Genomic DNA, 15,779 nt, shown 5'->3' with positions numbered 1-15,779 from the left:
CTGAACTCAAACAAACTAAAATACACTGAGGAGTGTGGGTTTGAATGAACTCTCCTCTAACGTGAAACCCAACGCGTACAATGATCGATCAGTCGTGCCTTGGTAAGGAGCGGTGTCGATAAGGGGAAGATGTTATTGACAAAGCATGACCACATATTACTGCAAGCATTTACCTCCATATGTCCCTCAGCTACTGCGAGCTTGAGTGGAGTGTAGCCATCATTGTTTGTGATGCAATCAAGACTTGGCTGTTGCTTCTCAGTCTCGAAGGACATAATGAGATCGTACATCGAATACACATGGCTAGCTTCCTCTTGGAGCACCAGCATGTGGAGAACTGTATTGCCTGTTCAAAAGAAATGGAGCCCTCGTCAAATAAAAGCAGTGTACAGTAAACCCTTGCCATAACGGTCCTCTCAGTTTAGTTTATTGTCCCGTGTATCGAGGTACAGTGAAAAGCTTTTTGTTGCGCGCTAACCAGTCAGCGGAAAGACAGGACGTGATTACAATCGAGCCGTTCACAGTGTACAGATAAATGATCAGGGAATAATGTTTAGAGCAAAAGGCTAAGCCAGCAAAGTCCGATCAAGGACAGTGCGAGCCTCTATAAAGTGGGTTTTGGTTATCACAGGCTGAGGCTCCCACAACACCATCGGGTGGGTGTTTGGGGGGTGGGGGAGGGGTGGGGTGGGGGAAGGACAAAGGAGGACCTGGCACGAGGTACATTGAGACTGTGTCGGCACCCTTTATGTGGCGACTATTTGCATACCTTGGGCCCGCAAAACAAGGAATAGTGCTGTAACCTATCACATGCGACAATAAAGAATCCATTCGTTCATTCATTCGAGCCGGCGCCACATGGCGGGGACGTGCGGTCATGGGAACTCGCGGCGTGGAGGCGTGGAGGCCACGTGGGTACCGGGCCCGTCCCTGGCACACCACGAGTGGGGCCCTGTGGCTCCCTGTCTGGGAATACCCACGTGTTGACCCCCCCTGCTCGCCAATGCTGCGTTTCTTCCCACCCGGCCTTAGAGTCATAGAGTGATACAGTGCGGAAACAGGCCCTTCGGCCCAACTCGCCCACACCCTCCCCCGACTCCCCAATCTTTGCACATCCCCAACCTTTCCACTCCTCACTTTAATTTCATGATTCACGTACCTTGTTGTGTTGTATGACTGTCGGCAGACCAATACCCCTCCAGGGATAAATAAAGTTCTATCATTATCATTATCATATCGCCAGACCGACCTTTATCTGCTTGCACATAATCTATATCCCGCCATCCCATGCATATCCATGTGTCTTTAGTTTAGAGGTACAGTGAGGAAACAGGCCCTTCAGCCCACCGAGTCCACACCGACCGCACCGACCAGCGATCATGATAATGATAGAACTTTATTTACCCTACGCACACTATGCACAATTTACACTTATACCAAGTATGCAAACCCAAGCCAATTAACCTACAAACCTGCATGTCTTTAGAGTGTGGGAGGAAACTGAAGATCTCGGAGAAAACCCACGTAGGTCACGGGGAGAACGTACAAACTCCGTACAGACGGCGCCCGTACTCGGGATTGAACCCGGGTCTTCATCGCTGTAAGGCAACAACTCTACCACTGCACCACCGTGACCACCCAATAGTCTCTTAAATAAATACGCATGATAATTCCACATGAATGAGAAGATAATCATCTAATGGTAGATGGATAATGAAATATTTACCCAAGGAATCCTGTGCATCTAATGGCGCATTGTGGTTAATGAGAGTTCTAACAATCTCTTCATTGCCAATGCATGCTGCAAAGGACAACACAAATTCACCTGTCAGCAAGGAAAATGTGGTCAAAACTCTTATTATTAAACAAATGAAATAGACAGCAAAATATATTTCTGGTGCCGAGCCACTTTAATCTTATTGACATAATACCCCAACATAGTTGTGTCACACAAGGTTTACATTCCAATCAACATTTCTCTGTCACGATTGAATGAGACATTTAATGCAGGTAACTCACACATCAATAGATTGGGCAAACAGCAATGGCTATCACAGGAAGGTTGTGTAGGATTAACTTCAGATAGCTCCTCTGTCCCTCTCTTCCCCTCCCCTTTCCCAGTTCTCCCACTGTCTTCCTGCCTCCAACTACATCCTATCTTTGTCCCCCCCCCCTGACATCAGTCTGAAGAAGGGTCTCGGCCCGAAACGTCACCCATTCCATCTCTCCTGAGATGCTGCCTGACCTGCTGAGTTACTCCAGCATTTTGTGATACGTTTGATCACAGGAAGGTTGTTTGCTTATCAACCCCTCCCATTCCCACACTGACCCTTGTATCTGACCACACTATCCAAAAAAAAATGTTTAAGTTTGTTTAAAATATTTTAATTACGTTTATAAAATTGACAAGATTGGAGTAGATATCTCGACAATTTTGAAAGTCCTTAAGCATTTTGAACCCTTTCTATTGAGCTAGGTTTAGTTTAGGTTAGTTTAGGTTAATTTAGTTTAGCTTAGCTTAGTTTAGTTTAGGTTAGTTTAGGTTAGTTAGTTTAGTTTAGGTTAGTTTAGGTTAGTTTAGGTTAATTTAGTTTAGTTTAGCTTAGTTTAGTTTAGGTTAGTTTAGGTTAGTTTAGTTTAGTTTAGGTTAGGTTAGAGATACAACGTGGAAACAGGCTCTTCGCCCTACCAAGTCCGCGCTGATCGTTTCTGGCACTGAGCCATTTTAATCTTATTGACATAACACGTACAAGATTGCTGTAATCCACTTAAGATATACATTGGAATCAGCATTTGTCATTTAAGAGTGAGACATTTAATCATTTCCTCCACCAGTGATCACCCTACTGAACACTAACCAAATCCAAAACAAAGAATTAAAGAATTCAGAATTTCAGATTGAGTCCAATTATCAATCGAATGAATGTGTCACATGCTGACTAGTTCAGAGTACTATGTCATTGCACAGAGTACATGTTTACACATCCATGGTGCTGCTGGAAGAGAATTCACTTTCTAGGATAGAGGAATGAGCAGGTTAGCATACTGTACGATGAGTGTTTGTTGGCACTGGGCCCGTACTCGACAGAGTTTAAAAGGATGAGGGGGGACCTCATTGAAACTTACCAAAGAGTGAGAGGCCTGGATAGAGTGGATGTGGAGAGGATGTTTCCACTAGTGGGAGAGTCTAGGACTAGAGGGCACAGCCTCAGGCCTGGATAGAGTGGATGTGGAGAGGATGTTTCCACTAGTGGGAGAGTCTAGGACTAGAGGGCACGGCCTCAGCATAAAAGGACTGAGAGGAGATGAGGAGGGATTTCTGTTGTGTATGAGAACGATTTAATATGAACTGACTTGTGCGATTGTACGCATGAGCGGAGAGACTCAAGATGGCGATAACATGACCAAGGCACGTTTAAATACTTGTGTGTTCCGAGTTTTATTCATAGTCCGATTACAGCACAAAGACATAACAATTTGGCCACGAGGATGGGATTCCTCTAACGGGAACAGATGGCGTCACTGTGAGATTCCCCCACGGCATGAAGTTAATGACGCGGTATGCAATTGGAAAACATGGAACGCACGATCGCCAAGTGCATGTCAACCCCTCGATGCAACCTGCTGCCCAAGCAGTGCTGTAGCCATGCAGCGCAGCTCATAGAGGCAGCTATAGCCAGCAGAACATCAAACGTGGTCGCTTGTCAGTAATAGCTAAGCCACCCTAGGCCCCAGTCCAGCCGCCGCCATTTTGTCACCAGCAACCGCCACCGACGGCGAGTATCCGAGAAGCCGAGTATCGGAGTATCGGAGTATCGGAGTATCGGAGTATCGGAGTATCGGAGTATCGGAGTATCGGAGTATCCGAGTATCGGAGTATCGGAGTATCCGAGTATCGGAGAGCAGACCAGCGACGGTGATAACGGTTAAGTCGTGTTGTTGTGAACCGAGTATTAGTAGTGTAACCATGGCTAATCCAATTGTTGGGAATGGGCCCTAGTTAGAATCTGGTTATACTTTTGAGGAATGGACTGAAGTCTTGGAGGCTTGAGTCACTTCAAACGATATCATGTCAGAAGATAAGAAAAGAGCATTGTTCCTTACAGGTTTAGGAAGCAAGGGTTACCACACCCTACGGGCATTGTTGCAGCCAGCTAAGGGTTACCACACCCTACGGGCATTGTTGCAGCCAGCTCAGCCCGCAAGTAAAACGTATCAGGAATGTAAGGATGCTTTAATTGCTCATTTCTCCCCAAAACCAACAGAAATAGTGCAAAGATATCGATTCTATGCCTGCACCCAAGCAAATGAAACAATCCCTCAGTTCCTAGCAAAGCTTCGACAGTTAAGTGATGGGTGTAATTTCAAGGAACTGGAGAATATGCTGAGAGACAGATTGGTGGTAGGGTGTGCAGACGTGAACATCCAGCGGAAACTGTTGGGTACACAAAATGTAACCTTTGAGAACGCAGTCAATATTGCCACAGTGATGGAGGTTGCCAAACAAGATGTGGAGCAGATCCAGAAGATCGGAAGGCCTCCAGAGAATACTACCTCCGTCACTCAGCTTCAAAGGAAGGCGTCAGGACTACAGAAGACAAGGAGTCAATCAAGGACACCCAAAGACGAGGGTCACTACTCTAAGAAATGGTGGAGATGTGGTGGCAGCCACGAGCCAGCGAGGTGCAAATTTCGAGATGGCAGGTGCTTCAGGTGTTCGGGAATGGGCCACACTAAGAGTCAGTGTGAGGCTGTTAGAGCCGACCAGCGGAGGAGAGGACAATCTCAGAACAAAGCAGACCACTGGGAGGAGGCAGCTTCGAATTCATCATCAGAAGAAACCATGAGCCACTTGGACGATGAATCAATCAACAAGTTGTCGAACTCTGAACTGTATAAAGCCACTTTGACAGTGAACGGCAGGGAGGTACAACTAGAAGTTGACACGGGAAGTCCATGGACTATCGTGCCAGAAGAAGTCTTCAGCAAACTAGGTAAAGACCCTAGACTAGATCCCAGTAGCATCAAGCTGAAATCCTACACTGGAGAGAAGGTTGACATCTACGGACAAGCAGTGGTACAGGTACAGCTCGCACCTCACAGTAAGCCAGAAACACTGACCATAGTGGTAGTAAAGAAAGGTGCAAGCCTAATGGGAAGAGACTGGTTAAGGAAGTACCCTGGATTGTTGTTAAAGCTAGCCAGCCAGAACACGCCAGATCAGAGATTAAGTCCACCGAGTAGTATGCACAGTTTGCAAGTTGCCATGGACACAGTACTCAACAGACACGCCAAACTGTTTGATAACAGCTGCCATGGAAAACTGAAGGGATACCAAGATATCCACAAGACGAAAACAGGGGAGCAAAGTTTTACAAGGCAGCTCCTGTTTCATACGCTGCTAGAAAGCTGATTGATGCCACATTGAATGGCTTGCTGCAGGATGGCATTATCAAGCCTGTGAAGACAGCAGATTCCGCATGCCCGATCATAGCTGTTCCGAAACCAGATGGGAGAATGAGAATCACCTGCAACTACAAGCTCACAGCAAATAAGGTGCTGAAAGTCGAACAGTATCCCCTTCCAACTTTGGAGGATCTACTGCAGGAACTAGGAGGAGAAAAATTCTCTAAACTAGACCTCTCCCATGCCTATCATCAGATAGAGTTAGACCCTGAAGCTCGAAGGTTCACCATGATTAACTCACACAAAGGTCTCTTCGAGTAAACCAGACTGCCCTTTGGGATATCTGCTAAGAAAGAAGAGCTGTCAGTGGAGGATGACATAATCCTGTGGGGACCACGAGTGGTCATTCCAGATAATCTGGAGATGAGGACTAGAATCCTTGAAGAACTTCATAGCACGCACCCTGGCAATGTGAAAATGAAGGCATTGGCAAGATCATTCGCCTGGTGGCCAGGAATCAACAACGAGTTGGAACAACAAGTGAGAAGTTGTCCAAGCTGTGCGGCACGGTGGCGCAGCGGTAGAGTTGCTGCCTTACAGCGAATGCAGCGCCGGAGACTCAGGTTCGATCCTGACTACGGGCGCTGTCTGTACGGAGTTTGTACGTTCTCCCCGTGACCTGCGTGGGTTTTCTCTGAGATCTTCGGTTTCCTCCCACACTCCAAAGACGTACAGGTTTGTAGGTTAATTGACTGGGTAAGTGTAAACATTGTCCCTAGTGTGTGTAGGATAGTGTTAACGTGCGGGGATCGCTGGGCGGCGTGGATTCGGTGGGCTGAAGGGCCTGTTTCCGCGCTGTATTTCTAAATCTAAAATCTAAAATTTAAATCTGTCAGCAGAGTCAGCAGAGTCCTGTTGCAGCCCCAATCCATCCATGGGAGTTCCCTGAGAGACCGTGGAGTAGAATTCACTGTGACTGTGCCAGCATCGACAATGAGGATGTGCTGATTGTGGTCGATGCTCACAGTAAATGGATTGAAGCCATACGGGTGAAACACGCAACAGCAGCAGCAACAGTGATTGCCCTGAGGTGGTTGTTTGCAACTCATGGGTTACCAGAGACGGTGGTCACAGACAACGGCACGCAGTTTGTGTCTGAAGAATTTGCCAAGTTCCTCAGCAGCAACAACATCTGCTACATTCAAACATCACCCAAGCACCCGTCCAGCAACAGACTAGCAGAAAGAGGGGTACAGACGGTGAAAGCAGGTGTGGAGAAAGGAAAAGGAACAGACCTGGAACTAAAGATCCAGAAGTTATTGCTGACGTACCGAGTCACACCTTAAGGAATGATCAGCCGAAAGATCCGCACTGAACTTGACAGTCTGCCACCCGATCTCAACAAAACTGTTCAAAGGAAGCAAGCCTCAATGAAACAGGCAGCAGATCGAGGAAGCAAGAAACGAGTCTTTGATGTGAATGATCATGTCATGGTCAAGAACTTTACATCAGCTCCCACTTGGCTTTACGGAATGATAGCAGAAGTCATCAGTCACGTCCTGTACAATGTAACGTTGAGTGAGGGAAGAGTCATCATATCATATCATATCATATATATACAGCCGGAAACAGGCCTTTTCGGCCCACCAAGTCCGTGCCGCCCAGCAATCCCCGCACATTAACACTATCCTACACCCACTAGGGACAATTTTTTTTTTACATTTACCCAGCCAATTAACCTACATACCTGTACGTCTTTGGAGTGTGGGAGGAAACCGAAGATCTCGGAGAAAACCCACGCAGGTCACGGGGAGAACGTACAAACTCCTTACAGTGCAGCACCCGTAGTCGGGATCGAACCTGAGTCTCCGGCGCTGCATTCGCTGTAAAGCAGCAACTCTACCGCTGCGCTACCGTGCCGCTATCGATCGTCATCATGTCGATCAAATGAGAGCGTACTTGCCACAAGGTGACGAACACACCCACTTCCAACAAAGAGAAGGGGTTCAACCAAGCGAGGAGCCACTGATAGTTAGGCCAACTCCAACCCTAGGGGTAGATCCTGGAAGCACTTCAGAGAGGGACGGAGATTTCATCCACAGTGATAGAACAACATCACAGCCAGAGCCTGATATTGAGGAACATTTCATCCACAGTGATAACACAACATCACAGCCAGAGCCTGATATTGAGGAACACATGAACAATCCAACACAGACATTTAGACGCATGTCTAATAGAACTACAAGAACACCTAAAAGATTTGAGGATTTTGTTCTTTATAAGTGAACTTACAGATATACTAGCAATGTGTTATGTATTTTGTTTGCCACACATTTTAGTTACGATACGCAAGTCTATTGTTGATATGATGTGACTTTAAACATGGGTATGTGTGTAGTTGATTTAAATTGTGCTACCTGCCTCCAAGTTAGTGTTGTGCGTGAGAACGATTGAATATGAAATGACTTGCGTGATTGTACACATGCGCAGAGAGATGGCGATAACATGATGGCGATAACATAACCATGGCACGTTTAAATACTTGTGTGTTCAGAGTTTTATTCATAGTCCAATTACAGCACAAAAACATAACAATCTCTTTAGCCAGAGGGTGGTGAATCTGTGGAATTCATCGCCACAGACGGCTGTGGAGGCCAAGTTATTGGGTACTTTTAAGGTGGAGATTGACAGATTCTAAGGGTCAGGGGTTATGGGGAGAAGGCAGGAGAATGGGATTGAGAGGGGGAGATAGATCAGCCGTGACTGAATGGCAGATTGGACCTGATGGGCCGAATGGCCTAATTCTGCTCCTATCACTAGTGAAGAACAGATTTGGCAGCAATAATTTAATGAGGAGATACCATAACACCATTGTGTCACAATACAAGGAACCTGCATCAGACAGTGTTTCTTAGTTTTAGTATTTCGTTTTAGAGGCCCACCGAGTCCACACCGACCGGTGATCCCCACACATTAACCCTACCCTCGCACACTAGGGACAATTTACATTTACACCCAGCCAATTAACCTACAAACCTGAACGTCTTTGGAATGTGGGAGGGAACCAAAGATCTCGGAGCAAACCCACGCAGGTCACGGGGAGAGCGTACAAACTCCGTACAGACAGCACCCGTAATCAGGATAATACCTGGACCATTGTGAATAATATCTCGACATGCCTTCACAGTTCTCAGTACAAAGCGTAAGCCTCACCATAGTAACACTGACAGTCATCTCCTGGGACAAAGCAGGAGCCCGTGGCTCGTGAGATAATCACGTCAGCTCCTCGATTCAACAATTCCTTAAGCATTTCCATATCTTGTTTCAAAACGGCAATGTGCATCGGAGTTTCACCTGCACATGGCCCCAAAAAAGACATGGTAAACAACTGGTGCACACGAGTATCAGAAGGACCACTGCATTCGCACAGTGCAGTAAACATGCCTCATCCTTCAGTTGACCTAAAATACAAAATCATGAGGGGAATAGATCGGCTAAACGCACATAGTCTTTAGCCCAGGATAAGGGAATCGAGAACCAGGGGACATAGGTTTAAGGTAAGGGTTTAGTATGAACCTGAGAGACAACCTTTTTTTACACAAAGGGTGGTGGGTGTGGGGGGAACGAGCTGCCAGAGGAGGTAGTTGAGGCAGGGATTATCGCAATGTTTAAGAAACATTTAGACAAGTACATGGAGAAGCCAGGTTTAGAGGGATATGGGCCAAATGCAGGCAGGTGGGACTAGTGCAGATGGAGCATGTTGGTTAGCGTGCGCAAGTTGGGCCGAAGGGCCTGCTTCCACGATCTACGACTCCACTCTCCTTTTACTGCTGAATTTCTTTTCAATTGGATAAGTGAGTCAGTCGCGGTTACAGGGCTGATCAAGGACTGCCATTGCTAACTTTCAGCTGATACACCAAAAGCCCAAGTAAAAATGTCCCAGCTATCACTCCTGCAGTATTTCAATCTAAATAAACATCACCAAACCTGGAGTTCAAATACTTCATTATCTGCTGAGCAGTTAACGTTCTGGATTCCCATTCTGGATTCAGTGGGTATTTTTAAGGCAGAGATAGATAGATTAGTGATTAGTGCGGGTGTCAGGGGTTATGGGGAGAAGACAGGAGAATGGGGTTAGGAGGGAGAGATAGATCAGCCATGATTGAATGGCGGAGTAGACTTGATGGGCCGAATGGCCTAATTCTGCTCCAACCACTTACGCCCTAATGACCCACTGCTTGGCGATCATTTCCTGGGAGTTCCACTTCGTAAATAATCTTTAAATGGCTGATAATGATATTTCACAACAATTACTGTTCAGATTTTATTCAGCCAATTACAGGGGAATGACAAGGAGACCAGGCAAAAATTGTTATTGAGGAAGAGGCCTGACCCAAAACGTCACCTATCCATGTTCTCCACAGATGCTGCCTAACCCGCTGAGTTACTCCAGCACTCTGTGAAACGTCACCTATCCATGTTCTCCACAGATGCTGCCTGACCCGCTGAGTTACTCCAGCAGTTTGTGTCCTACATTGTCAAGACTGTTGCTGGTCACAGTCCTATGTAATAGAGTCATAGGGTCATACAGCGTGGAAACAGGCCCTTCGGCCTGACTTGCCCACACCGGCCAACATGTTCCATCTGCACTAGTCCCACTGCCTGTGTTGGTCCATATCCCACCAAACCTGTCCTATCCATCTACCTGTCTAACTGTTTCTTAAACGTTGGGATAGTCCCTGTCTCAATTACTTCCTCTGGCAGCTTGGTCCATACACCCACCACCCTCTGTGTGAAAAAATTAACCCTCAGATTCCTATTAAATCTTTTTCCCTTCACCTTAAAACTATGAACTCTGGTCCTCGATTCCCCTACTCTGGGAAAGAGACTCTGTGCATCTACCCGATGTATTCTTCTCATGACTTTATACCTCTATAAGATCACCCCCTCATCCTCCTGCGCTCCAAGGAATAGAATCTCAGCCTACACAACCTCTCCCCATAGCTCACACCCTCCAGTCCTGGCTACATCCTCGTATGTATAAACTTTCATATTGATCATCAGATGTATTCTGCATACAGGTGATTACTAAATGTAAGTGGTTTACTTTTATTTAGTTGAGATACAGGGTGGAAACCGGCCCTTCGGCCCATCGAGCCCGTGCAGACCACTGATCAACTGGACCCTAGTTCCCTCCCACACACTCGGGACAATTTACAGAAGCCAATTAACCTACAAGCCTGCACGTCTTTGGGATGTGGGAGGAAACCGGAGCGCCCATGGGAAATCCACATGGTTTCAGATAGAACGTGCAAACTCCGTACGGACAGCACCCGTAGTCAGGATCGAACCGGGGTCTCCAGCGCTGCAAGGCAGAAACTCTACCGCTGCGCCACTCTGAGCTGGTATATTTTATACTTGATGTTGACTAAGGTGTAATTTTACAATATATCCTATTGGCAGTAATAATGTAAATATATACTTACAAAATTAGATCGGGCTTCGCCATTGATTACTATAATGCTAATAATCAATGGACAATTACCTCTGTACATATCAGACGTCATGGGCTCATCAATCAATGCAGGGATCCGATCAAGAATGAACTCTGCTATTTCTTTATTGCCATTGAACAGTGCTGTGTGTAGGATTGTTTCTTCTAAATGCCCTTTGGAGAATATTTTTTGAATATTATTGAAGTTTCATAGACAGTATAAAATATAAACGCAATTAACGCCAAAGGTTTTCTACAGACCACCCTTTGACATTGAATTCTTCGATGCTTCTCAGGCAGTAACTGATGCAACCTTTACAGTAAAATACTGGAATTGAAGAATTGTTTGAAGACAGATCTAAACAGTTATTCAGGGCTCTGTTACAGTTACAGTTTAGTTTATTGTCACCTGTACCGAGGCACAGTGAAAAGCTTTTGTTTCATGCTACCCAGTCAGCAGGAAGACAACACATTTTTAATTTTTAATAGGAATCCGAGGGGTAACTTTTTCACACAAAGGGTGGTGGGTGTATGGAACAAGCTGCCAGAGGAGGTAGTTGAGGCTGGGACTATCCCAACGTGTAAGAAACAGTTAGACAGGTACATGGATAGGACAGGTTTGGAGGGATATGGACCAAACGCAGGCAGGTGGGACTAGTTTAGCTGGGATATGTTGGCCTGTGTGGGCAAGTTGGGCCGAAGGGCCTGTTTCCACACTGTATCACTCTATGACTCTATGACTCTAAGACATGATGACAATCGAGCAATTTACAGTGTACAGATGCTCGATAATGGAAGAGCATTTAGTGCAAGGTGGAGCCAGTAAAGTACACTCAAGGATAGTCCGAGGGTCACCAATGAGGTAAATAGTTCGGCACTGCTCTCTGGTTGTGGCAGGATGATTCAGGTGCCTGATGACAGCTGACAGCTTACACAATCATGCATACATTCCAAGGCAAAACCACAGGAAGATATCAATAACTTCTTAATACGTAAATGGTTGGACAAACTAAAAATAAAATTAATGCTAAAAGTCAAAATAAAATTAATGCTAAAAGTCAAGAGAAATACGATTTATAATCTGTACTGTATAAATACCTCGAACGCTAGGGTCAAAATCTTGACTCATCAATAAGGTTTTCATGGTGTTGGTGTCATTCAAGTGAGCTGCCTTGAAAAACTCATCCTTCTGTCTGTAAAAATTACATCCTTTCATTTACTCAAAAGATAAACCAGCAATTTTTATCTCTTTTATATTTTGCTCAGGAAATTTTTGCAAAGCAAGAAAATCCACACTGCTCAACTAATCAAGTTGCATCAAAGGTATTGCGTTAGAGTTTACGTGCGGCACGGTGGCGCAGCGGCAGAGTTGCTGCCTCACAGCGACGGAGACCCGGGTTCCATCCCGACTACGGGTGCTGTCTATACGGAGTTTGTACGTTCTCCCCGTGACCTGTGTGGGCTTTCTCCAGGAGCTCCGGTTTCCTCCCACACTCCAAAGACGTACAGGTATGTAGGTTAATTGGCTGGGTAAATGTAAAAATTGTCCCTAGTGGGTGTAGGATAATGTTAATGTGCGGGGATCGCTGGGCGGCACGGACTTGGAGGGCCGAAAAGGCCTGTTTCCGGCTGTATATATATGATATGATATGATATGACATGGTGGGACGAAGGGCCTGTTTCCGCGCTGTATCTCCAAAGTCTAAAGTCAGTGAATAATAATGGACAATGGGCCTCATCGCCTGCATGAACATTTTCTTGATGCAAGCTATTGTGATGGGTTTTGAAATCAACTCCCCAGTTTTAAACCATGTTGACAAGATTATCTATTGTGTAGGAAGGAACTGCAGATTTGTGTTATACACCGAAGGTAAGACACAAAATGCTGGAGTAACTAAGCGGGTCAGGCAGCATCTCTGGTGAGAAGGGATGGGTGACGTTTCGGGTCTGAAGAAGGGTCTTGTCCCGAAACCTCACCCTGTTCCTTCTCTCCAGAGATGCTGCCTGTCCTGATGTGTTACTCCAGCATTTTGTGACAAGGTTGGATCTAACTTTGGATCAAACACCAGTTTGATTCCTCTCCCTATTCTCTGCTCCATTGAAGTCGATTCAGCTGTAAGTGGGCTTTGGACTTGAATCCACACGACCCTTGCTTGCTGGAAATAGCTTAACACCAGGGCTCACATTTATTTTTTCTGCATAACTACTTTCACAAGTCTACATTCTGTCGTACAAATGCTTCTCTCTTGACTGCCTCATTTTTCCATATCACACAAAGAAGTTTAAAAATCTGCTTCCATCGTAAATGACCATTAATGTTTGGACATATTATAACTTGGTTTTGATAAAGATTCATCTCACATGTGCCGAGATACAGTGAAAATCATTTGGTGCACAGAATGTGGAGGTTCAAGGATGAGAGGGGAAAGATTTAATAGTTTAGTTTATTTTACATTAGTTTACTATTGTCATGAGGTACAATGAGATGAATCTTTAATGAAACCAAGTTTAGAAACCTGAGGGGCAACGCTTTCACTCGAGGGCGGTGGGTGTATGGAACGAGCTGCCGGAGGAGGGGGTGGGTGTATGGAACGAGCTGCCGGAGGAGGTAGTTGAGGCAGGTACTATAACGACATTTACATAGAAACATAGACAATAGGTGCAGGAGGAGGCCATTCGGCCCTTCGAGCCAGCACCGCCATTCAATATGATCATGGCTGATCATCCACAATCAGTACCCCGTTCCTGCTTTTTCCCCATATGCCTTAATTCCTTTAGCCCTAAGAGCTGAATCTAATTCTCTCTTGAACACAGCCAGTGAATTGGCCTCCACTGCCTTCTGTGGCAGAGAATTCCACAGATTCACAGACTTTTTCTTCATCTCAGTCCTAAATGGCCGACCCCTTATTGTTAAACTGTGACCCCTGGTTCTGGACTCCCCCAACATCGGGAACATTTTTAAAAGACACTTGGACAGATACATGGGTAAGAAAAGTTTAGAGGGATGTGGGGCAAATAGGGGGACAATGGGACTAAGTTATATAAGAAGATAACTGCAGATGCTGGTACAAATCAAAGGTATTTATTCACAAAATGCTGGAGTAACTCAGCAGGTCAGGCAGCATCTCGGGAGAGAAGGAATGGGTGACGTTTCGGGTCGAGACCCTTCTTCAGACTAAGTTAGATGGGGTATCTTGGTCGGTGTGGATGTGTGGGGCCGATGGGCCTGTTTCCGTGCTATATGGCCCAATGTAAGTGTTAGTGTGCGGGGATCGCTGGTCGGTGCCGACTCGGTGGGCCGAAGGGCCTGTTTAATAGTGTGCTTAATAGGTGATGCTATGAGTAATTTACTGCTCGATGCATGAAAGAAAGTGCATCATTCTCAATTCTCTCACTGTAGTAATGGGATTTTGGAAATTTCTGGATTACAATGATCCAACTTCCAGTGGGCAAGCGTGGAAACAGCTTGGGCTTTTGTTTAGACAATAGACAACAGACAACAGGTGCAGGAGGAGGCCATTCGGCCCTTCGAGCCAGCACCGCCATTCAATGTGATCATGGCTGATCATTCTCAATCAGTACCCCGTTCCTGCCTTCTCCCCATACCCCCTGACTCCGCTATCCTTAAGAGCTCTATCTAGCTCTCTCTTGAATGCATTCAGAGAATTGGCCTCCACTGCCTTCTGAGGCAGAGAATTCCACAGATTCACAACTCTCTGACTGAAAAAGTTTTTCCTCATCTCAGTTCTAAATGGCCTACCCCTTATTCTTAAACTGTGGCCCCTTGTTCTGGACTCCCCCAACATTGGGAACATGTTTCCTGCCTCTAACGTGTCCAACCCCTTAATAATCTTATACGTTTCAATAAGAGCTCCTCTCATCCTTCTAAATTCCAGTGTATACAAGCCTAGTCCCTCCAGTCTTTCAACATATGACAGTCCCGCCATCCCGGGAATTAACCTAGTAAACCTACGCTGCACGCCCTCAATAGCAAGAATTTACAGTCTGAAGGGTTTTGACCCGAAACGTCACCTCTCCTCAGAAATGCTGCCTAACCCGGTGAGTTCCTCCAGCACTGTCTCTGTCGTTGAAAATAGCTCCAAATTGAGTGAATGCTGATACGTTTGTGAGTCCTAGCAAAACAAGCTGGGTTTATACTGAATGAAAGAAGTTTTGTAAATCGCTGCATATTCAGTTATTATGACTGAATCCCTTATCTCCACCCCCAGGTTCTGGAATAATTAGCACTGCTTTTTTTGCAGGCAGAAAAAAATCTCTTTCAAAACATTTTTAGTTTAGTTTAGAGATACAGCGTGGAAACAGGCCCTTCGGCCCATCGAGTCCGCGCCGCCCAGCGATCCCCGCACACTAACACTATCCCACACACACTAGGACCGGACAATTTACATTTGTACCAAGTGTGGGAGGAAACGGAAGATCTCGGAGAGAACCCACGCAGGTCACGGGGAGAACGTACAAACTCCGTACAGACAAAAGCGTCCGGAGTCGGGATGGAACCCGGAGTCGGAGTGAAGCAACAACTCTACATCTGCGCCACTGTGCTCCGTTATTGTCCACCTGTGATTATTTGCATTGATATTTATGTAGTCACCTCTTTGTCCTGTCCATATCCACAGTGACATGCATCTGGACTCGTCTCTGTCCGAGGCTTTAGGCGAGAGGAATTCCAGTGGATTTCTTTAAAGAGCTGGAAATACAGGCGTAAATAAATATGTTTTAGAGCTAAACAAAATATTGCTAAAAATCTCATCCTCTATTAAAATGCCAGCACGGGTTTCTACAGAAGACCCTGGACTGAGGTTAAATTAGCAAAAAACATCTTGAATTTAAGTTTAAAATAGATTAACATCAGCAC

General features: G+C 45.7%; 1 protein-coding gene across 1 annotated transcript in view; it reads right to left on the bottom strand.

Moving 5' to 3' along the window:
* LOC144599321 (transient receptor potential cation channel subfamily V member 6-like) overlaps positions 1-15,550 on the bottom strand; it is a 29,069-nt gene extending 13,519 nt beyond the window's left edge. The window contains exons 1-6 of the mRNA XM_078410116.1: positions 15,516-15,550; positions 12,002-12,096; positions 10,955-11,077; positions 8,623-8,763; positions 1,727-1,825; positions 174-346 (exon numbers count right to left, since the gene is read on the bottom strand). Coding sequence (XP_078266242.1) covers positions 174-346; positions 1,727-1,825; positions 8,623-8,763; positions 10,955-11,077; positions 12,002-12,096; positions 15,516-15,550 — 666 coding nt within the window. The remainder of the gene's footprint in view (positions 1-173; positions 347-1,726; positions 1,826-8,622; positions 8,764-10,954; positions 11,078-12,001; positions 12,097-15,515) is intronic.
* Between the last annotated feature and the right edge of the window lie 229 nt (positions 15,551-15,779).

This window comes from Rhinoraja longicauda, chromosome 13, assembly GCF_053455715.1.
Source record: "Rhinoraja longicauda isolate Sanriku21f chromosome 13, sRhiLon1.1, whole genome shotgun sequence".
Taxonomy (NCBI): Eukaryota; Metazoa; Chordata; class Chondrichthyes; order Rajiformes; family Arhynchobatidae; genus Rhinoraja; species Rhinoraja longicauda.
This window is presented reverse-complemented; position numbering and strand designations above follow the sequence as displayed.